Source organism: Equus przewalskii, chromosome 15 (genome assembly GCF_037783145.1).
Source record: "Equus przewalskii isolate Varuska chromosome 15, EquPr2, whole genome shotgun sequence".
Lineage (NCBI taxonomy): Eukaryota > Metazoa > Chordata > Mammalia > Perissodactyla > Equidae > Equus > Equus przewalskii.
The window spans coordinates 22,355,654-22,379,565 of record NC_091845.1 but is presented as its reverse complement, the minus strand read 5'-3'; the positions used below and the strand labels follow the sequence as shown (position 1 = coordinate 22,379,565).

The following is a 23,912-nucleotide window of genomic DNA, read 5'->3' as shown; positions in this document are numbered from 1 at the left end:
ATATTTCTGCATTCCTATTTAAGACGTTCTCAAGTTCTATAGAAATGTTATTTCAAAATCGATCAAGAATAAATTCCATCAGGATGAATGTCAACAATCGATGACACACTTACCAGAGGAGTGTTATAAAACAGCCCGTACCGCATTCGAGGGAGCAACGAAAACACAGCTTCTTTAAAACATACCTAAGAAGGAAGATATTTGCAAAGATAAGAGAACATAATTTACATCCTTCACACCAAAACAGCACTTATAATTACAGAAAATAAATGTGAGCTAATCTCGATTTTGATTAAAATATTTGGAATAACAAATTATTTCACTCAAGTGAAATTCATGCTTTTGGAAAAGCTATCGGAAAAAATTTTTTCAAGCTATGTGGTTAATATCAATGAGGATTCTAGTTATAAAAAAAAGAAACTAAGAAGTCAGAAATCAATGGTAATAGCCAACAGAAATTCATATGAAATATTTATTTGATGAGCGAGTCATCTGCAATGACATTTATTTACAAACATTTCAGTCGAGTTTCCAGTACCCTTTTGGAATCGTAGGTCTTCAGATGGATAACATCATAATCAGTAAATGCTTTCCATGTGTCGGAGAACAGGTCACCATAGCCGTAGGAGCTCTGAACATGGAAATAAAGTAAGTTGGGGCGTTAAAAGGGCACAACATGGGTACAATATGGCTTTTCAAAAATGCAAGAAAATACCAGAATTCGCTTGTTAGCGTTAAGGACTAATGATCCTAAACAAGCTCCTAAAATCTACATAAGAAAAATGGATTTTCACCTTAGGCCTGAGCAAGTTACCTAATTTGATGTAATTTCATCAGAAATAATCATCACAATTATAAACTTAGTCTGCTAAAAGCGTTTTGTTTTTCGACCCCAGCCCTTTTTATTCTTGTGTCTGGAACTGTAGTTGTTGTGGGTTCTTTTCTGCGAATTTTCTGTGCAAATCACAGATACACACAACACATACATACACCACCATTTGTACACACTCTGACATGCTCAGTGAGCAAAAACCATCTGGGTAAATGGAATATGCTTTTGGAAAGAAATTTTAGAGTGAGCAAATGCCTTCAAAGTTTTAACATTAAAAAAGAATGAATGTTGGGGGCCAGACCCATGGCCAAGTGGTTGGGTTTGCGCGCTCCGCTTCGGCGGCCCAGGGTTTCGCCGGTTCAGATCCTGGGCGCGGACATGGCTCTGCTTGTCGGGCCATGCTGGGGCGGCGTCCTGCATGCCACAACTGGAAGGACTCACAACTAAAAATACACAGCTACGTACTGGGGGGCTTTGGGGAAAAAAAGGAAAAATAAAATCTTTAAAAAAAAAAAATAGAATGAATGTTATTCCATGAAATGATCTCCCCATTGACTAACGTGATAATTCTCCATTAACATTAGTAACAAGACTAATAATAATAGCACCTTGCATACTTCCTTATCCCAGGTACTATTCTAAGCACTCAATATTTTCTTTTTTTGAGGAAGATTAGCCCTGAGCTAACATTTGCTGCCAATCCTCCTCTTTTTGCTGAGGAAGACTGGCCCTGAGCTAACGTCCGGGCCCATCTTCATCTGCTTTATATGTGCGATGCCTACCACAGCATGGCTTACCAAGTGGTGCCATGTCCACACCTGAGATCTGAACTGGCGAACCCTGGGCCACCAAAGCAGAATGTGCGAACTTAACTGCTGTGCCACAGGACAGGCCCATCACTCAACATTATTAACCCATTAAACCACCCCACAAACTTAATAAGCTAGGTAATATCATTATCCCCATTTTACAGATGAGGAAACTGAGACACAAACGGAAATAATTTGCCTAAGTTATAGAGCTGGTGCGTTTGCAGGGTTAGGATTCAATCCAGTCTGTTCGGTTTCAGACTCCACACTTGTAACTTCTATACGGCGGCTGCCTCTCAGTTGGAACTAGTTCTTTCTAGTACACTTACCAAATGCATTTCGTTTTTGAAAAGTAGAAATTAATTATGTCCTCCCTCAGCTAAAGGAAGGAGATCAATTTGTTTTAAGATGGTATAACTTAGATTGAAAAATAGAAACATTTTATGCAGCCAATAGAAATGTGTATGTAGGATTACATTAAAGGTCTACAGTTGGTTATATATTATGTTCATGTATTTTTATCTTTCTAGCATTCTTTTTTCGTATTTTGAAAATTTATGTTGCACATATTAAAGTTATTTCAAAGTTATTGAGAACTGTTAGATATGGTGGTAAAAAAATTCTTTCTTTCAATGTTAGTCCAATGCCATCCTAATGAAGATCCTTGTCAACATCATAAAAAATGAAATGTCCCTGTTCTGGTTCAATAATAAATAAAGGGAATTAAAACAAGTGATTCTAGACAGTTTCTTGAGATAAAATAAGATACCTTTGAAAGGGAAATTTAATAATAAAATATAGTAATCCTGACTGATCCCTGTTCAGAGAAATCATGCATTATTCAGTAATAACCACCTCTAGAAGCTTCTTTTCCACATCCTTCAAATTCAAATAATCTGCCACAAGGGAAGGAAGGACTTCTTTCTAGTCTCATGTTGAAGAATATTTGGATATTCTTCTTTTTTATTTTGGCGAGGAAGATTGGCCCTGAGCTAACATCTGTTGCCAATCTTCCTCTTTTTGCTTGAGGAAGATTGTTGCTAAGCTATCATCTGTGCCAATCTTCCTCCATTTTGTGTGTGGGACTCTGCCACAGCACGGCTTGATGAGTGGTATGTAGGTCTGCACCCAGGATCCGAACCCGCGAACCCCAGGCCGCCAAAGCAGAGTGCACAAACTTAACTACTTCACAACCAGGCTGGTTCCATGAAGAATATTTGGATATTCTTAAGGATGACATAAATTTCCTCCTGGGTATGTCTCAAATTTAAACATGCACATAACCTGTGACTTAGACATTCTCCTATAGGAATCTGTCGTACAGAAATGCTAGGATGAGTGTGTGAAGACATAAGTTTATGGAAGGGTTGTTCACAGAAGCATTTCAGTAAACAGCAAAGAACTGGAAACAAACTAAACATGAAGGGGTGAGGGCAGGAGATAAAACATGACTGAGGCATGCCCTGAATATCCTTAACGTCCCTCCAATGGAACACTATGTAACTACACAAAAATGATGACCCTAAATGTCCTGACTTGGAAAGATGGCCGTGATATAATGTTAAGGTAGCAATATGAAGGAAAGAGTATATTTTCTTTTTTTTTTCCCCTGAGGAAGATTAGCCCTGAGCTAACATCTGCCAATCCTCCTCTTTTTGCTGAGGAAGACTGGCCCTGAGCTAACATCCGTGCCCATCTTCCTCTACTTTATATGTGAGACACCTACCACAGCATGGCTTGCCACATGGTGCCATGTCTGCACCTGGGATCCGAACCAGTGATAACCGCTGTGCCACCGGGCCAGCCCTGAGAGTGTATTTTCTATGAGGATATAAACATATCCTTATACAAACTTTATATATTATATACATATATCCTTATACAAATCCTTACATAAATTTTGCATAAGGATATATTTACATTTATTAAAATAAAGTAAGTCTTGCAAGGGACTCTCTCACACATGTTAAGGGCAGTTAGCTCTGAGGGAACTGGAACTGGAGAAGAAGAAGGAGACGTCCTCCAGGTATCATAAGCAGGTATCACTTGCATAATTAAAAATAATAAAACTATACTACTTCTCAGCATAAGAAAATGTGGAAAGCCTGCAGTAATCTCCCTTCTATTCATTCTGTTAATAAGAGCAGCCCTGCTGTGCCCAGAAATGCTCCTGCAGGAGTGGCCCTCAGTGCATCCTGGAGGTCGGTGGCCTCACTGAGGAAGCCATGTGCCTGCAGGGAGAGGCCGAACCGCTGAGCTTTGTGAGGATGAGAGGAAAGGCCTCGAGGCTTCTTTGTGGGGAGAGTTTGCAAAATGCCCCTAAGATCTGAACTTAAGCCACAGCTACCTCCCTGCTCTTCCCCTGGGCACACTGCTTGTCCAAGGCCTTCAGGACTGGCTCTGAGGCAACACCATCCCCTGTGGGGGACTCATATCCCAGTCAGCCTGGGGGTCACAGTGCTGCTTCATTCAAGGCCTTACTGGCAAAAGAGAGAAGTGAGAGGCCACACAACACCTTAACGCCATCTCCATCCAACCTACAGTATTCAGTGGGCCTGAATTCTGATGCAACCCAGCCGACTTGCCTATCTGGAGAACCTGAATGAGCAACTAGCAAAGGCGTCTCTGACCAAGAATGCAGGTTTAGGGGCAGGCCCCGTGGCATAATGGTTAAGCTAGGCACACTCCGCTTCGGCAGCCCAGGCTTCGTGGGCTTGGATCCCGGGTGCGGACCTACTCCACTTGTCAGTCATGCTGCGGCAGTGACCCACATATAAAGTGGAAGAAGATGGGCACAGATGTTAGCTCAGGGCTAATCTTCCTCGGCAAAAAAAGAAAAAAATAAGCAGATTTAAAATGGACACAGAGAGAGTAGCAAAGGGGGAAGGTCACAGCAGGGTGGCCAATCTGCTCAGCTAAATCCATCCTGCCTGTCCATGCCAGTCACAGTCAGACTGCCCTAACATCATGTGCCCAGTTGACTGAGTAACCTGGAGTCCACATGGTGGCCGTGCTTCCTATTTATCCATCCCAGCAGGCACAGAGAAGGGGAAGGTTGTAGACGTTGGTTCAATTTAACTTAGTCCACTTGAGGAGGACATGGAAAAGCATGTAACAAGATACAAGGAAGCTTCTGGAAAGTGTCTGGGAAACTTTGTGCCAACAGGTTCTGCAGGGAATTACAGGGAGGTGACAAAGCATTGTGGTTTCAGAGCACAGGTCTGCGGTCAGACTGTCTCGCCTGGCATCCTTGACTCCACCCCTCGCTGGCTGTTATCTTAGAAACCCGCCAGCTGCTCAGAGCCTCAGCTTCCTCATCAGTAAAATAAGCTAATAAAAACCCTAGTCCACGAGAGTTGTGAGCATTAAATCAGATAACAGCAGGTGTAATTTCTTAAAAAAGCACCCCAACCCTGAGTTAACCATTCGGGGCTTCTGACAGCTGGTGATTGTGGCCTAGAAGCACTTACACAAAAAGAAGAAAAGAAAGGGACTTTTGTTTCCTTTGCTCACAGCAACATTTCCAAGAAATGAAACTGTGGTGGCAGCAAAATGGGAACACATGAGGGAAATGTAAAAACACGCAAAGAAGGAAAGCAAAAGAGAGCATTAACATGCCAAGAATTAAAGGACCAATTCTCACCGTCTTCAAGTCAAACTGCAGGTCCAGGGAGCAGTGATAATGAAAACCTCTCTATGTAGCTTTACTACGAGCCTCATCTCTGTGAAAAAAGCGTCAGCAAAACCATTTCCCCTGCTGCACAAGAATTTGACCTTCAGTGAACTGTCTAGCTCTGTTCTCTGGAAACAAACACGCCAGACGTTGTGTGTGTTTCTAGGTAACATCGCTTATGATGTAAAAAGATGCTTGATGGGTAAGTTGCATCCGGACTGGGGAAGAGTACAATGGCTCTTGTAACTGGCTGTCTCTTGTGGGGATCCTGAGGGCTTGGCCAGGACAGTTGTTCCAGGAGATATCGGCCCCTGTGGGACATGAAGCACCTCTTCCTGCCCCAGGTGGATCCCATCTCCTTGCAGCTGAGCTGTCCTGTGCAGCTGCTGGAAGGACTCCCTCAGAAGAAAGGCCTGATGCTGCCCTGCCAGCCAGCTGTGGTTCATCTGCAATGTCGTTCTAAATAGACTCATGCCACGAGGGGGCCAGTGAGTATCTTGTCAGTCAGAATGTTTACTTGAACCTCAGCTAACCTCTAAGTGGGTGTTCCAACTCCCCAGTGTAGGCAGCCCTGCTCATGTATGCTATAAACCACTTGTTCTCCTTATCATTGTCATTGTCATAGTTAACATTCAGAGCACACAAGCTATGTGCCAGCCATTGTGACTGTTCACACACTATATGGTTCAGCCTGAAAATGACACTGAGGTAGATACTACAATAATTCCATTTCACAGGGGAGTGTCCTGGGGCAACTTTTGAGGTTACCCTGGCAGGTAGAGGGGTCAGATATGGGAAGAAGCAGGAAAAAGGCAGGCAAAGAAAGAGAAGGAAAAAAGACTGAGCCGAAAACAAGTAAGCAAACAGCAGGTGTAATTTGACAGATGAACTTGTGTGTGTGCTTAAGACTCGCCCTGGGTAGTGAGCTGACACACACACAATTTGGCATGAAGCAAGGAGCAAAGGGAAGCTGCACTTAAGCAGAGGAAGACAATAATTACAAGAGGCCAAACTGGAAACAGGCAAGCTCTCCCCACGTGGGTCATGTGGGGGTCACGGAGGTTGAACAAATGACCGTCTTCATATGTCTGTCTCAGAGGAACACTGAGCACAGGTCTTTGGTCTTTGGAGCTCCACCTGCCCAAAGAGGGGAAGAAGTCTTTCACTGCCTCATTCTAAACTTAAAAGAACTAAGGTATATGCATACATATGTATCTGCCCATATGTATACATGCATGAAAATGCATATACCCAGATATATTTACAGCTATCTGCATATGTATGCCTGTATGTGTGTATGTCTGTGTATATTTAAATGTGAGGGTCTTAGAAAATTCCATTTCACCACATTAGAGTCACATGTTTATTGAGCAAGGCCAAGACAGAGCTGAAGCACAGAGCACGTTCTTACTTACGGTGTCCCACATCACGATGTGCACATCGGTACTGAATGAATTATTAACGTGCTGAGTAATATACAGATTGATAAAATCACAGAAGTGGTGATACATGTTAACACCTAGTATTGGAAAAAAGGAAAACTATGTTAATTAACCCCAAAGAAAAAATAATTAATTTTTATTCTACCCTATATTTATAGTTTGGTGGACTTTTAGCTGAAATAAATGGGGAAAAGAAAGTAAGGGTTTTTCCAAACACAAAATAATCTATACACAGGTAGTCCTCAATTTACAGATTGATTGGGTTCAAAAATTCACTTTAAAATTAGTTATTTAGAAATTAAGTATGTATTTTCCCATATACGCTAAGTAACAAATGATCATTAAGTTCCCAGAAAAGAAAATAACAGAAGTCTATTTAGCTCAAAATGGGGTAGAACTAAAGGGCCATGAAGACTAATCTTATTTTTTATGATCATTTATTTTTTAAAATCAATTAAGCAACACCTGTTCATCACAGAAGTATTGGCAATGATGACAACTATTAACCTTTTGGTATTTCTCATTCCTGTCTTTTTTCTCTACTTAACCACTACTTATAACATTACTTCTTGGGAAAATATTAACCAACTATCATTTAAAAGAAGTGAATGTCTCATGTTCTAATTAAAGGAGTATGAACTTCGGAGTCAGAGGAACCGGGTTGAATCCCCGCTCAGCCATTCATGAGCAAGGTCCTCAGATAAGTTCATAAAGTCCCTAAGCTTCTCTAGTAGAAATAGGGAATCATTATAATTAGGTACAAGTTTTGTAAGGAGAAATCCAAAGATAATGTACCTAAAATCACCCAGCCCAGTGCCTGGGACATAGTGAAACCTTTATGAAGACTACCTGGGTCCTGCTGGGTCAAACAGAGCAAAGGGGAGTGCAGGAGCTGCTGTTTGTAATTTCCTAAATCCGTCACTGAAACGACACAGAACATGTGCGCGCTCTCTCTCTCCCTCTCTCTCTCCGTCTCCTCTCCCTCTCCCCTTAGGTATGCAGGACCCAGCAGCCAACCTGGAAATTTGCAAATCTAAATGGGATGAAATTCCAAGGGACATTTAAAACATGCACTTTAAGAGAGGGAAAATGTTAATTAAAAGAAAAACAGCGACTCTCAAAAAAAAAGCAGAAATCATAAAATATTCTGAGTGCATTCCCACAGTGAATAATAACACTGTGCACCAGAAAACCAGAGTGAGGGGCCGGCCCGGTGGGGAAGTGGTTAAGGTCGCACGTTCCGCTTCTCGGTGGCCCGGGGTTCGCTGGTTCGGATCCCGGGTGCGGACATGACACCACTTGGCACGCCATGCTGTGGTAGGCATCCCACATATAAAGTAGAGGGAGATGGGCACGGATGTTAGCTCAGGACCAGGCTTCCTCAGCAAAAAGAGGAAGACTGGCAGTAGTTAGCTCAGGGCTAATCTTCCTCAAAAAAAAAAAAAAAAAGAAAGAAAGAAAACCAGAGTGAAAAACACTGAGTTGATGTAAGTCATTATGCTGTACACCTCAAACGGATACAGTGCTGTATGTCAATTATATCTCAATGAAACGGAAAGAAAGAAAAAAGAAAAAAATACTCAGTTCTTTTTAGACTGGTATCTTAGATTGATGTGTGTAGGGGCTCCTTTTTTTTTTTTTTTTTTTTTAAGATTTTTTTTTATTTTTTCCTTTTTCTCCCCAAAGCCCCCAGTACATAGTTGTATATTCTTCGTTGTGGGTTCTTCTAGTTGTGGTATGTGGGATGCTGCCTCAGCGTGGTTTGATGAGCAGTGCCATGTCCGCACCCAGGATTCGAACCAACGAAACACTGGGCCGCCTGCAGCGGAGCGCGCAAACTTAACCACTCGGCCACGGGGCCAGCCCCCTGTAGGGGCTCCTTTTTACACATAGAAAATTCTTGGCAGCGAGCATATTTTGAAAAGAATAAGAAAAAGAAAGATCAGTGACAACACATCCCCTTTTCCCAGGTTAGCACCCAACACACATAGCTCTCTCATGTATCACTCAGCAAGTTTATAACATCTGTTGAGGAACGCGGCATGCACAAAACAAAGGTTGGGGTACGAGGATTTATAAATGGGGGGTAAACGCAGGCTCCATCCTCAAGAAAAGTGGCTCCTAGTGAGTCTTGTTCTGTAGAATGCTCATTCCCTCAAGGAAAGAGTTAACATGAAAAGGAAAACTGGATGACAGCATAATTTAGAAGAAAAAGGAGAGTTATGAATATAGGAACGAAATGGCACATGTCTACGCTAGCCTATTATTCCTACTTTACATACTTTATTGCATAAGTATCCACATAAATTTACCAGTTCACACGTATTCAAGTGTTTTACAGGCAGATCACAGGGTTTTCTTTGCCCCTTTTTAATTTGCATATTTTAAAAATGAGTCAGGACCTCGAACACAGCATTTTTACTTGCTCTTATTTCAAAAACCTAAACTTGTCTGACTTCTGAACCTAATACTTTGTAATATAAGAATTATGACTTCAGAAGGCAGAGCACATTAAAAATATGATCAATAAATTATAGTAATTCTGAAATATTCGTGACAGAGGGCTCTCCATATTTCATTGGCAGCCCAGCCTCTCATGAATTTTGATATAGTCTGGCACAGTAATCTTCAACTCTTATAATGAGAGAGGGAATGTGGCACAATTCATGTTTCTCCTCTCCAGGGCAACTGGTTCACAAAGTTAAAGCTATGCTTGCAAGTTGAGAGTTAGAAGCTATAGCCATAAATGGAAAAAAATTTTAATTTTAATTTTTTTCCAAGAATATACCTCAGTGCTAACTTTCAGATGAATTTTAAGCTCACTTTAGTCATGGAAACAATACCAGAAAGTTTGCCAGACGAGGTCATGGGCATTCCCTTCCTTCCCACAGTATACACAAGACTTTTACTTTTAAAGAATTTCTGTTGAAGCACAATCTAACTCAGGAGATTAGAGAAACCAGATGGGGTAAATTTAATTATAAAAGGTGTACATATACCTTCTTCTCTCATCTTTTGACTTTTTTTTTTTTTTTGAGGAAGACTGACCCTGACTAACATCCGTGCCCATCTTCCTCTACTTTATATGTGGGACGCCTGCCACAGAATGGCTTGATGAGCGGTGTGTAGGTCCGCACCTGGGATCCGAACTGGTGAACCCCGGGCTGCCAAAGCGGAACGTGCGTACTTAACCACTGCACCACCGGGCTGGCCCCTCATCTTTTGATTTTGATTGAGTCCTCTGACAGAAATGCACCGGTTTCTTCTACAATACCAAAGGCATTAAATAATGGGAAGTTCAAACCAGTCCACTTCTTCAGAAGAAAGCAAATCCACTGTTTAATGTCGTACTGCTTCCCAAAAAGTCATAGGAAATCACTACATACATATATCAAAAATGAAACAAAGCCTCACTATTGAATAAATAAATAATAGACAAATAAACTTCTCACCTGCATCCAATTTCATGAAGTAGGTTGGCTTTTCAATAACAATGTCACATTTAGCATCTTCTATAGGTCTGAAGGGGAGCTGCGTGTAGCTTTGCAGCTCAGCAAACCTGGAATCATGAATTGGGAGAGGCTTTCAAAGTGAGCCTCCTGGACTTCCTACTGCAACATTGTAACTTTGGGTCTCTTCATTAGGGGGACTTGACTTCTAGAACATGCTCTTATGAAGACATATGGAACTTCCCCAAATTACTAACATTTATATAACTTGATATCGATTTTAATGTTGAGACAAGAAACAAAAATGATTTTACGTTTCAGCCTAATGTGAAAGATAAACCAAGAACTTTCCAGATAAAGAAGAAATTTATACACTGAGTTGGCTGAATAATGTACCAGTAAAGTGGGAAGATTCAAAAAGGTTTCCTACAGTTTGACAAGGCTGAGAAGCGACAATGACCCACAAATCTCTTGTGATGGACTTCTTGGATTCTGAGAAAGATGGCATCCCAAAAATTACCCAGTGCCTCAGAAAGACAGCAGACAGCCAAGCTTCCCAGGAGAAAGGAAAAGTCTTTTTCTCAGAAACATCTTTGCACAGTTTTCTTCCATATTCAAGAAGACCACCACAAGCACGTGACAAGAGATATGTAGAGTTAACCTAAAGATCATTGGTAACTCTTCATCTTTGAGACCACATGTGATATAAAACAAATATTAAATAGATACCTGTGAAACACACACAACGCTGAAATACTGTGGTGGTTTCAAAAATACGTCCACAAATTCTTTGATACTTCTCTCTTCAAGAGGTAAAGTTGAATTCCCTCCCCTTGAGTGTGGGCTCAACTTAGGGATTCACTTCTAATGAAGAGGATGCAGCAGAAGTGATGATGTCTTACTTCTGGGATAAGGGGATACAAAGACTAGGCCTCCATCTTGGAGCATGCTCTCTCTCTCTCTCTCTCTCTCTCTCTCTTTCTCTCAGACCATGTGCTCTTGGAGAAGCCAGCTGCATGCTGTGAACAGCACTAGGCAGAAGCCTGTGTAGCAAAGACATGACACCTCTGGCCAATAACCAGAGAGAAACTCAAACTTACAACAACATGAGTGAGCTTAGAAGCAGAATCTCCAGGCCCAGTTGAGCCTAGAGATGACTACAGCCCTTGTCAATGCTGAACTGCAACCTCATGAGAGACTCTGAGCCAGAACCACCCAGCTAAGCTGCTTCCCATCCTGACTGTCGAGAAACTTTGTGAGACAAAAAATATTTGTTGTCTTATCCTGCTAAGTTTTGGAATAATTAGTTAATTAGCAATAGATAATGAATACATATATACTCTGAGGAATATTTTTGTAGTAATTTGTTACGCAGCTATAAATAACTAATACAAATACACCCTAGGGAACTACCAGGTGGAATCGGATATCAAAATGTACTGGGAATCACAAGTGCCCACTGGAATACAGGAAATCCTACTACAGAACTCCATTAAGTCAAGGAAGATGCCGCACTGCAGACTGTAAAATGCCATACAAATGGATGCTAGATTATTATTCTGAAGGATCTGTTTAGCAGTAATGTTTGATCTGAAAAATTAACATTATTTAAGACTATCCTATGTGGCTTGTGATCCTGTGATTTATAATAAAAAATATATATTTGGTCTTTGTCCCCATTCCTGGCACAGAGTTCCTAAAACCCTTAGAATTTCCAAAGTGATGGGAGCCATAAAGGTGTCTTTTCTTATGTTAATGAGGTGACATTTGGACCACCTCTAAGGTTGGGGGCTGGTTGCCAGGAAAATCAACCATGTGATTAGAGGGTTGGAACTTTCAGTCACACCCCTTTACCTCCAGGGAGGAGAGAGGGGCTGGAGGTTAACTCAATCGACGTTGGCCAATGACTTAATCAATCATACCTACGTAATGCAGCCTCCATAAAAACCTAAAAGGGGGGGTTCGGAGAGCTTCCAGGTTGGGGAACACATGGAGATTTGGGGAGAGTGGCCCACCTAGACAGGTCATGGAAACTCTGCACCATTTCCCCACACCTCACCCTATGCATCTTTTCCATCTCTATCCTTTTATAATAAACCAATGATCTAGTAAGTAAAATATTTCTCAAAGTTCTGTGAGCCACTCTAACAAATTAATCAAATCCAAGGAGGGAGTCTGAAATGGGGTTAGGGGGCAATCTTGGTGGATTGGGGCAATCTCCAGGTAGACAGTGTCAGAATTGAGTTGAATTGTAGGACACCCAGCTAGTGTCAGAGAATTGCTTGGTGGTGTGGGAAAACCCCACACACACATTGGAACCGGGTGCCCAGAACCTTAGACTACAAAGGGGTAGCACGAGAGTTTCTTTGAGATGATAGAAGAGTTCCATATCAGGATTGTGGTAGTGTTACATGAACCTAAACATGTGATATAATTTCACAGAATTAGAATTTCATAGAACACAGAATTCCATAGAATTTCATGTATTATCAAAAAAAAATGAGAGCATACAAGCACTGGTGAAATCCCAATGTGTTTAGTTAATAATAATGTACCAGTGTCAATTTCCTGGTTTGGGTCACTGTACTATGGTTACGCAAGATGTCATCAAGAGAGGAAGCTGGGGTAAGGGAACAATGGGCACTCCCAGTACTATGTTTAAACTTCTGTGAGTCTAAAATTATTTTGAAATAAAAAGTTTTTTAAAGTACCCTAAATCCTTAATTTCTAGAGATGGTCAATTTCTTGATAGACCATTGAACTAGTTCAATATGAAAAATGTTTTAAATCAAAATGTGTTCCCCAATTTATATAAAGTTCAAAAAGTTGATCGATGGTGGTGAAAGTCAGCGTGAAGATGGGGGTTGTCAGTGGGAGAGAGCCTGGGGTGCTGGTGATGGTCTGTTTTGGACCTGGGTAAGAATTACACAAGTAGGTTCGCTTTTTTAGAAACCAAACTATACACTTCTCTATATGCTTGTTATGTACTTCAATAAATGTGCATTTCTTTTAAAAATTTGTTCCCTAAGACACATGTAGCAATTATGAGGAGTGAACAAAAATTCATTTTTTAACTGATTTTTTCTTTCTTAGCAAATGGTAAGTACTATATAATATATCCTAATATTTTATAAATGTATATTTAATTCAGATACAACTGACAGATTCACTCTGTAGCCACCACTCCCCGGAAGCTCGTGCCAAAACATCTACAAATGAAGCAACATTTCTCATTTGAAAGTTGCTACCAAAATCTTCAAGTGCCAGACATAAAGGCAAATATTTTAGAAACATATTTTTAAAAAAGATCTTACCAAGACTGCAGAGGGCTCTTGCGCTGACCTTCAGACATCAACGTACGAATATCAAGTTTACAGTGTCCTCCAATTTCGCCACTCTGGAAAAAATCTTCCTTAAATCTGATAGAAAACAAAAAATTAAGTTGAGTTCAGAAAATTTTTTCATGACTCAAGCACATGGGTTGTAACTAAGGTGGTTTACCAACTTCCAAAGCCAGTTTTTCATTAGAATTTAACTCGTTATAATAGAATATTTCAAATGTATACAAAAGTACCAGAATGGTATAGGAAACTGATGGACCCATAATCCAGCTTCCCAATAATCAACTTATGGCCAATGTAGGTCTTCCATCCCCCACCCCTTCCCCAACCTCATCACCATATTATTATGAAGCAAATCCAAAGCACACCCCTGGACCTGAAAATATTTCTCCATTAGATTTTAACATCAACCACTTAAGTACCTGTCGTGGTTTCTCTGGATGTTTCTTAAATCCAGATAGAGATTGGCTGCTCTGCAATACTGAAGATAACGGGAACATACCAGACTTGAGTCATTCTGAAAGAAGGTTGAGAAAAAAGAAAGAAAGAACTCCAAATATTAACATTTCAAGGACACCCCCAGACTTGCTAGACATGTTGACAGCATGTACACCTTCAGGTCCAAACCACACAATGTGAAGAGGAAAGCTCCCCAAACACTTCTCCTGTTTAAGGATTTCCTCCTCCCAGAAGACTGGCCAAGCATAGTTTTGCCAATTGGCACACTTTTAGGTTACTGTGAAGAAGTCCCAAATGTTCTATATATACTTTTATCTGCTCTGGATTTTATTTATAGATTTAAATACCATTTTATTATTTTTCCCATAACTCCCAATGAATACAAGGCCTTAATCTTGACCTGCATGGGGTTCTGAAATCCGGAGTTGATAATTGATCAGACTCTGATAGCACAAAACTTACCAAGGGAGATCTCGGCCAGGAAAGCATTCCACAAACCACCTTGGGAGAGGTGTGCACAGTGGGGTTGTGGCTCTTTCCCTGCCCTTCCCACAGGAACAGCTAGACTCCAGCCAAAGTATGCAACATACGAAACAACGTCTATTAGAGGCACTGTGCAGCAGTGCTAGAACTTGCTAGAACTGCTTAAAGTTTGATTACGTGACATCCTCCAAAAGCACTAGAGAGCATATATTCAGTTTTTTAATGCAAGTGAATTTAAAAACCTTTTTTTTAATTTTCTAGATTGCCTGGAGATAATGGAGACTCCTAAGATGTCAGAGACTTGGCCAGGGTTCAAGAACATTGGGAAATAATAGGCTTTGACAATAAGTACTGACAACTCCACAGACCTTTAAAAACTACTACTGAGCCCTCTGCTGGGAGCCAGGCCCTGCACTGAGCATTTCTATATGCAGAATCTCATCTCAACCTTACTACGAGCTATGAAACAGGCACAGCTTGAGAGCAGAAGAAATTGAAACATGGAAAGTTTGGGTGCCCTGTCCGAGAATCAGGATTTGAACCCTGCAGGGTGGAGCCTGCTCTTCTACTGACTACTCCAAAACTGCCTCTTGGCAACGTGTTCATCTTACCCACTGAGTGCCAGGTGGTATGGTTGAAGACACACAGAAAAGATCTGCATTTTAAATCTAGATGTCTAATTCTACATGGCAGCTGTGTGGTCTTGGGGAAGTTGCTAAACTTCTCTCAGGACCCTGTTTTCTTCTCTGGTCAAGTGGCATCATTAATACCTGCCCTGCCCATCTGCTATAATGCTTATGAGAATCAAACCAGCTAACATATACAAAAGCTTTTCGCAAATTGTAAAGTCCTAAACAAACATAGAGCAGTATGGTGGGGGTGTTTCATCTGTCCCAAACTACTCACGAGGGAATTTATAAAGATGCAATTTATCAGTTTATCTTCTGAACCCTTGTACACTGATGGTGGGAATGAAAACCGGTGCAGCCACTATGGAAAACACTATGGAGATTCCTCCAAAAATTAAAAATAGAGGGGCCAGCCCAGTGGCACAGCGGTTAAGTTCACACATTCTACTTCGGCGGCCCGGGGTTCACCAGTTTGGATCCTGGGTGCAGACATGGCACTGCTTGGCAAGCCATGCTGTGGTAGGTGTCCCATGTATAAAGTAGAGGAAGATGGGCACGGATGTTAGCTCAGAGGCACTCTTCCTCAGCAAAAAAGAGGAGGATTGGCAGCAGATGTTAGCTCAGGGCTAATCTTCCTCAAAAAAAAAAATTTTAAAATAGAACTACCATATGATCCAGCTATTCCACTCCTGGGTATTTATCCAAAGAACATGAAAACACCAATTCAAAAAGATATATGTCCCCTACATTCAATGCAGCATTTTTCACAACAGCCAAGACTTGGAAACAACCTAAGAGCCATTGACAGATGAATGGATAAAGAAGATGTGGTAGAAATACACAATAGACTACTACACAACCATAAAAAAAGACAAATCTTGCCATTTGTGACAATACGGACGGACCTTGAGGGTATTATGCTAAGCGAAATAAGTCAGACAGAGAAAGTCAAGTACTGTATGATTTCACTCATATGCAGAAGACAAAACAACAACAAACATATAGATAAAGAGAAGAGACTGGTGGTTACCAGAAGGGAGAGAGGGAAGGGGGCGGGCAAAAGGGGTAAAGGGGAACACGTATCCAGTGATGGACAGGAACTAGACTTTGGGTGGTGAACGTGACGTAGTCTATACAGAAGTTGAAATATAACGATGTATACCTGAAATTTATGTAATTTAATAAACCAATGTTACCTCGATAAAAAAAATAAAAGATGCAATTTATCAATTTATCTTCTTTAGCATATGTCAGAGGGAAAAATTCTAAACCTCGTAATATTTTTAACAACCTCAAAATATGACCATCTGATATATGTGTGAAAACAAGGACATGGCTTCCAAATGAAACAGAACAACTTGGTTTGGGAAGTTAAAGTTTTAAGCCAGTAAAACATGAGAGTGAGGGATTCCTTTCAGAGTGCCATCTATCTTGTTTTCACATTACGATCTAAACACTGTGAGTATTTTGAAATAAACGCACTCATTTACTAAGGGACTAAACACCCACCACTTCCTCAGGCCGGCAGAGCACGCGCAGTTCCCCCAGCCGCTCTCCGGCGTATCCAAAGTCAGCTTGTTTCCAGAATATGTCCTGGGCTGATTCAAGAGTGTCCGTCCTATTTGCAAACAAAATGATTCTGTGATTTTTTTCTTTTTACTTTTTCAGGACCTTGAATTTTCTTTCTAAACATTAAACTGCTAGAAGTCTGTCGTTGCTTTAATGTTTTTAAAGTAAACTATCATAATTTTCCTAAAACTATCCTCACTAAATGAAGTTACCAAAATAAGTTATTTATAGACTTACTCCCTCACAATAAAAATATACAATGGAAATGTACGAAGTTGGGATCATCTGGAACTGAAGACAATGAAATAACTACAGTTAATTACTGTATTTTCTTTACCCCATTAACGTTGCATGTACTGGAAATACTAATTATACTGAACTCTCCCCTCCAGAATGAAGAGGAAACCATCAATTTATCTTCTTAGTGTTTGTTGGGGGAAAATATTTTCTGTGATCCATACTGTCTTCTCCCTCTGGCAGAGGAAATGACAGATATTTCTGTCCCGGAGGTGACGGACGGGGGAGGTTAGTCAAGTTGAATTCATGACTGTGTAAGTAAATTAATAACTGAAGGAATTCCTGTCTAAAACCCAAAGAGTCTAGCTGGGACCTGGGGCATCAGCATACACGGCAGAGAAAGCTGACTTAAAGGGGAGAAGGGAGTCCATCTAGAAACTTACCATCCCATGTCGACATAGGTGCAAACAGGATAACCAAACCTGAACTCTGGTTTGCAGGATTTCTCATAACCCCAGCAGTACTTTAGATTTTCTAAGTGTTTCTAGAACATAAAACATGTACATTTAGACTGGTCTCTCTTCTTCCGACATTTAGAGAGGACTCTTAGATTTTTCCATGAAGAAAACAATTCCTTATAGAACTTTCATTTTCACATTTTACAATAGGTATTCATGTAATAAAAATAAAGAGAGTAAATTCTAAGAATAGCATCTCAAGGCTCTTAACAATTATCTTCAATCATCACCCCCCTGCCATGTCTGTCCCCTCACCAAAATTTGAGGCTTTACCTAGATAGACTACCAAAGACCACTTGAATTGGAATTTCTGGAAGTAGTTAATGCCTTTCTCAGTAGGCAAACTGATTCTAAAATCAGTCCCTAAAGAGTCAGATAAAATGGAATTTCTATCACCAAAAGAATCTTGGCTAAATTGAAGGGATCAGGAACTTTACTCATCAATCAAGATCAGCAGAGACCCCACAAGACAGTGACAGCTCTGCGGCCCTTGGAGGACACAGCAGCTGCTATTGGCCAGTGAGGTTAGAGGGCCCTTCAGCAAGGCCCAGGAGCAGCACTGGTCTGTTCCCAGGTCTGCTTCTCCATACGCTTCCTGTGCCAGCACCATGGGAAAGGAAGTGTCACACAATGCCTGGCTTTGATCTCTAAGGCCTCCCTAGACGTCTTAACAGGCTCCAATTTGAGGCCTTTCCAACAACTCCAAAACAGAAGGAAGGCCACAGGAACAGTCTTAATCACAGGGAGACAGAGGCGGAGGTGTTGTTACTGAAATTAAGTGCTAAGAGACCCTCTTCAGTGCCGTTTAAGAAAGAAGAGGTGTGACATTCTTTAGTTACCTTTAACTAGATATTCTTTTCTGTATAAAATCTAATTTGCTTCATTTACAGAGTATACAGATAATATTGGCCGCCTATTTATTTTACTAGTGATTTAGATTTTAAATGTCACTCTTGTGAGTGGGACATAATTTGAAGCAAAGTTTAGTCACTTAGAAGCGTTAGATGAAATACAATGATTGACTCCCGGTTACAACCAACAGATCAAATTCTATTTCCAGGTTCAAGTCACAGAACAGAACTAGTAAGCCAGCCTAAATGGCACCCTTTTAAAAATAAACAAATATTATTTCTTCAAATAATAACTTACCTTATAAGGACAGTGCGAGTCTTTCTTACAGACCGTGGCAATATGCCCATTATTGTGCAGAAAGAAGGGAATGTGCTCTTCGGGCAGGCGGATGCTGGCATAGTTAAACAGAGGTTCACCTGGAATGCCATCAGCCTCGGGGGAAGCCTCAGCTTGGCCACTCAGTGGGATGTCATGAAGTAATACTCCAAAGACAAGCAGCATTAACATAGCAACCTCCAAACCTAGAGATCAAATTGAAAACATCTTCGTTAACACAGAGCCTTTAAAAGTCAAAGGGTTCAAGGGCCAAGTATAATAGCAACAAATTTTGTTGCATCACCGAGTAATGTTCCTTTATTTAACCAATATTTATTGTGCATGTGTTATAAGCCAGGCACTGTGTTGGGAACCAGGTATACAGGGGTGAACCAAACAAGAAACCCCTGCTCTCATGGAGCTTATAACCTAGTGCAAGAGACATAAAAGAAACAATCAAATAAATAGACAACTTCAGATGATGACAAGAGCCGTGAATCAAATAAATCAGGGGCTGCCAAACTTTTTCTGGAAAGGGCCAGGCAGCAAATATTTTTGGCTTTTCAGGCCACACCGTCTCTGTGGCAACAACTCAACAGTGCCTTTGTCAGGAAAGAAGCCACAGCCTCTGCTAAAGGAATGGGGTGGCTGTGTTCTAAAAAACTAAATGGGAGGAGAGCCTTGAAATGACCCAGTTTGCTGATACCTGAATTAAAGTAAGGTAATATGATAGACAATATAGTACGGTGGTTAAGAATATGGACCTTAAAGCTAGACTCCTTAGGTTTGAATACAGCTGCAGCTTCCTAAGCTGTATGACCTTGAGAAAGTCATTTAACCTTTCTGTGCCTCCGCTTTTCCATCTGTAAAATGGGAATCATAATAAACCTTCCTCATAAGCCTGTTGTGAGTTAAATATTGATAAAGTGTTTAGATGTACCTGGCACATTAAATGCTATGTAAGTATATATTAAATAAATGTTTAAAGCTATGTGGGATGGGGTGGCGGTTGGGGTTGCTAAATAATAACATTTGAGCTGAGACTTGAATGATAAGGAGTGGGGAAAACATGCCAGGGAGAGAGAAGACGTGCGATGGCTCGGAGCAAGTGCGTATCTGCTGAATAAAAACTAATAATCACAATCAGTCTGTGAGTGTAAACTATGTGCTAGATACTCTTCAAAGAACCAGCGATGATGCAGTGAACGTGCAGTCGAGAACTAAACTGTGCCTTTGTGAAGCTTACATTCTGGTGGGTATAATAACAACCTATGATAATAATAACTAAGACTTAGAAAACTCCAAAAGTGAAACCCAGGCAGTGTGCCTCAGAGACGGTGCCCTTAAATTCCCCCCGTCCTGCCTTAGTCTTGTGAAAGGAGATAACGGCCATGGCTGTTACTGCATTTCTAACTCACTCCACAAGGATTAAATCTTAGACAGGATTTCTCCTAGAGATCACAGAAAATAATCATGCCTTTCTGGATTCACCTTAGTGGTATCTTTGCTCTATTCAAAAAAAAGAAAAAAAGTGCTCCCTCCCCTGGCTGACAGAACCATATTACACATTCGCTGTCACTGGGGCAAACTGGAAAACCCAGCTTTCAAAATCAGTCTTCGTTGACTATGGGCCATGACAACGAGGCCTTTAGAAATAGACTGCTACGTGTGAGAAGAAATCCTTTTCCCCTCTAGAGTGGTAAATATAGTTACTCTTCTTTTAGGTGGCTCTGAAGAATATATTATCTGTTGTAAAGGTGATCCAAATTAATATTTTTAGTTAGGACTTTAAGCCAACAGTGAGTTGATAGCAATTTTACAAAACTTAAAAATACATATTAATAGTAACAGTGACGCTCCTTAGACTGAAAATACTTACCTCTTTAATCCTCAGAACCACCCAGAAGCTGTTGTGAGGCTTCAGGCATTTACAACCTGTCAGAAATGAAACATATTACCTTAAAAGGATGCTACAGTAGACTAACATCCAGGTGATATTTTGAACTAAAGGAACTATTAAGGGAGAAAATAATTTAATGAGATAACATGTAAGCAGGGGGCCTGGCATTTATCGAGATCACGCCTACGCAGAAGGCGAAGCACGTGCTCATCTTTGCCTTAATGAATACTATACTGCTAAAAGTTACAGGACCACCCACAACGTGGTCACTTAGACTAGATTCCAAGGGTGAGCAGGAAGGAGACGGTCCTCTTTATACAAGCATCAGCCGGTATGGCCAACCCGACACTTCGCAGGTAAAGCATTCCCCGGAGCCAACGACTTGCCCTGAGCCCACTGTAGCAAACCTGCTCACCGAATCCCAGGGCTCCCTGGGCCTCACTCCTACCTGAGCCTGAAGGTTCTCCAGGCAGGAACTCTCCTTTGCTCATCCTTCCCAGTTATAAAGTCATTACTATGATCCAGCCCTAACCTCTGGTTATCCAAGTCTATTGTCCGCGACTGAGCTCTAGCCAGAACCAAACCCAGCGATCCATGGAGAAGGAGTAACGCTTAGGTCGTGGGAAAAAGCTAAAGACTGAGATCAGAAACTTGGCTTTGGCGGAGGGCAAGTACGCACTTGCATAAGCTAGGTGGAGGTGGCTGCTGGTGCACGAAAGCACAGCCCCGGGGCGGGCAGAAAGCCTTTCCGGGGCTGAGTCCTCTCGCTAGGCCCCGCAGGGATGGGTGGGTGCTCTTCTCCAGCAGATGGAAGCTGGAGCGGCGGAGCTACTTTTTCTTTCAGCTCCAAACAGCGGGCTCCCTCCACGTCTGTATTCCTTGACTGGATTTCCACAGGCCTACAAAGAGGGAAGGAAAAAGGGGAGAGCCTGAAGATGATGAGAGGTGAAAGCCCGAGGCTGATAGGGACCACAGCGCGTGAGACGGGGCAATGCTCTGCGACAGAGCTTGGAAAGTTTAAAGGCAGTGGACAGACGAAAAGTCAAACGCATCTGAGACTCACACCGGCTCGTAAACGGCTGGCCCCCACGAGTGCGTAGGTCTCAAGCTCAGGACAAGGCAGGGGGTGAGAAAGGGCTGGGTTGCCCCAGACGCCGAGGTGGAGTCACTAGCCATCTGCTAAAACGTCAGTCCGGGACCAGGGCGCCAGGGCAAGGGGCGCGCGCCCCTGTGCAGCCACGATGCCGTGTGGGGGTCTCCAGCCCAGGCGCCGCCGGGGCTGCTTCGGGGGTGCAGAGATCCTCGGCGACCGCTCGCCACCCGGCCCCGCACCCCGCCCCAGGTCCCCGCCGCGCCTGTGGGGAGAGCGGCTCCGCCCCGGCCTGGGAAACCGGTCAATGGGGCGCCGGCCGGGAACCGGCATCCTGCCCTGCGCCCGGCGGGCTCCCGGGAGCCCTGCGCGCCGCTGCAGCCCGGTGGAGGAGCCGAGAGCCCGGGGCCCGGGAGTGCCAGGGCCGGCTTCCCGACGCCCTCCTCCCCGGCCCGCAGGCGACGGGAAGGCGCTGGAGGATCCTGGAGAGACTACAGCCCGCCGGGGAGCCGCGCCGGGAGCGGGCAGAGCGTCTCCCGCGCGCCCGGGCGGGAAGGCGCGCCGAGTGCAGACCCGGCGGGAAGGCGCGGGCGAAGGCTCCGCGGATCGCCCGGCGAGTCCCACCTGGAGCCTGGGGAGCCGGGGCTACCGAGGAACAGCAGATGGCTTCGCTCGGGAGAAGAGTCGTCATAACCGGCTCCTGCCGCTCACCGGAAACCTCCGGCGCCGGCGCCGGGCCAGGGGGCGCCAGGGAGCAGCCGGGCCACCTTGGCCAGCCTGCGCGGGGAGGCGGGCCCGAGCCCCGCGAGGGGGCGGTCCCGGCGGGAGCCGGGTGACACCGGGCAGGGTAGGGACTCCGCGCGCGGGGCGGGACGCGGGGCCCGCAGGGAGGGGGCTGGGAGGGCCCTGTGATTCTCCCTGGGCTCTGCCGCCAAGGTCACTGTCAGAACCTGGGAGCCGGCTACCTAAGCAGAGCTAGACAGATTGTGCAGATTCTCTGGAGTCCTCGCACATTGTATAGTAGTATCCTGGCTCTCTCCGTACCGTGCTCTCCCGAAACTCACCAAGTTCGAATGCTACCCTGTGGAGTTTGATTTTTATCGTTTTATTATTTTATGATTATTTGAATTATAATTGCTTATTTTTATTTTCTCAGGATTATTTGAACGCGTATCTCCCACACTGTCTTCTACTCTTGCCACCGTTGGTCCTGCTGTGCTGTCTAGTACAGAGCACAGTCGAGTTGATCATTAAATATTGATTCAACTTGAACTGGTTAAAGGAAGGTCGATACCATCAAAATAAATTTATGCTCAGACATATAAAGTCACCAGATTAAGTAGCATGATCATAAGGAAACACAATGTTTGCTTCCAAAGGCTTACATGCTTTTTAAATAATAATTCTTAAGATACTGTTAGGAGAACTGTTACAAGTTCCAGAGGTAACCTGCTAAATTAAGAATATTATCTAGATTTTTTTTGCGAATAATAACAAAAACCACATACAGTATTTAACATATGCCAAGCATTATTCTAAAGTACTTTACAGTCCTAACTTACTCTTTATGTAAAAGATTTTGCCTCTAAGGCAAGCAAGTACTGCTCTGTTATTGCATACTTTGCCCACCCCATACCAATAAGGACAGTAATTTTTAAAAGTGCGTTATCAGCTTACTTGCCACCATCCTATTTTTGTCACGCACAGGAAATGTAGCTTTCCTGTTAATTCAAAATGAATGGTGGTCATTTAACATAAATTTTTAAACAAACTGGTTTGCCACTGAGTGGTGTGCAGTAAAGATATACATATGGTACATATATAGCCTAATACATGAGAAAGGCTCCTAAAAATAGGTTAGTCTTATTGCAAGGACATACAAGCCAATTAAATTGGTGTGACATGCACATGGTGCTATTTTAAATGGCTACATATTAACTTATGGTCATTCAGACTCAGAGGAAACAAGATAAGGGGCTTTAAGAACATGAGATTTGGTTCTCATACTGCCAACAGCCATTCTCAACACAGAATTCCCCCCCAAATATAAATCAATGTTAAAACTTAATTTTAAATTTTCTTCAAATTGACATTACAGTAAACTCGAAAGTCTACTAATAGGAGACTACTTGAATCGACGATGGTATATCCACACAATTTAGAACAATGCAGGTGTAAAAAAGAATTGAGAAATATCTCTATACACCACAGGATGTATCACTGAGTGGAAAAAGCACAGTGAAAAAGGATATGTAATATTCTATCATTTATTTAGGAAAGGAGATATGTATATAGTTGTTTATGCGCTCCACTT

At 42.4% G+C, this 23,912-nt stretch overlaps 1 protein-coding gene across 6 annotated transcripts in view; it reads right to left on the bottom strand.

Moving 5' to 3' along the window:
• The window catches only part of EOGT (EGF domain specific O-linked N-acetylglucosamine transferase), a 35,024-nt gene extending 12,645 nt beyond the window's left edge, over positions 1–22,379 (bottom strand). Inside the window, exons 1-13 of one of the 6 annotated variants that reach the window (XM_070576846.1) lie at positions 22,223–22,361; positions 21,188–21,407; positions 20,488–20,543; positions 18,591–18,814; positions 17,367–17,467; positions 16,627–16,735; positions 14,468–14,566; positions 13,969–14,063; positions 13,520–13,624; positions 10,209–10,315; positions 6,730–6,833; positions 539–631; positions 114–185 (exon numbers count right to left, since the gene is read on the bottom strand). In XM_070576846.1, the coding sequence (XP_070432947.1) occupies positions 114–185; positions 539–631; positions 6,730–6,833; positions 10,209–10,315; positions 13,520–13,624; positions 13,969–14,063; positions 14,468–14,566; positions 16,627–16,735; positions 17,367–17,467; positions 18,591–18,800 (1,095 nt within the window). In that variant the 5' untranslated portion in view covers positions 18,801–18,814; positions 20,488–20,543; positions 21,188–21,407; positions 22,223–22,361. Of the gene's footprint in view, positions 1–113; positions 186–538; positions 632–6,729; positions 6,834–10,208; positions 10,316–13,519; positions 13,625–13,968; positions 14,064–14,467; positions 14,567–16,626; positions 16,736–17,366; positions 17,468–18,590; positions 18,815–20,487; positions 20,544–20,956; positions 21,408–21,571; positions 21,849–22,222 lie in introns of those variants that run through there. The other 5 variants (XM_070576847.1, XM_008519995.2, XM_070576850.1 and 2 more) reach the window with 5 other exon arrangements.
• Between the last annotated feature and the right edge of the window lie 1,533 nt (positions 22,380–23,912).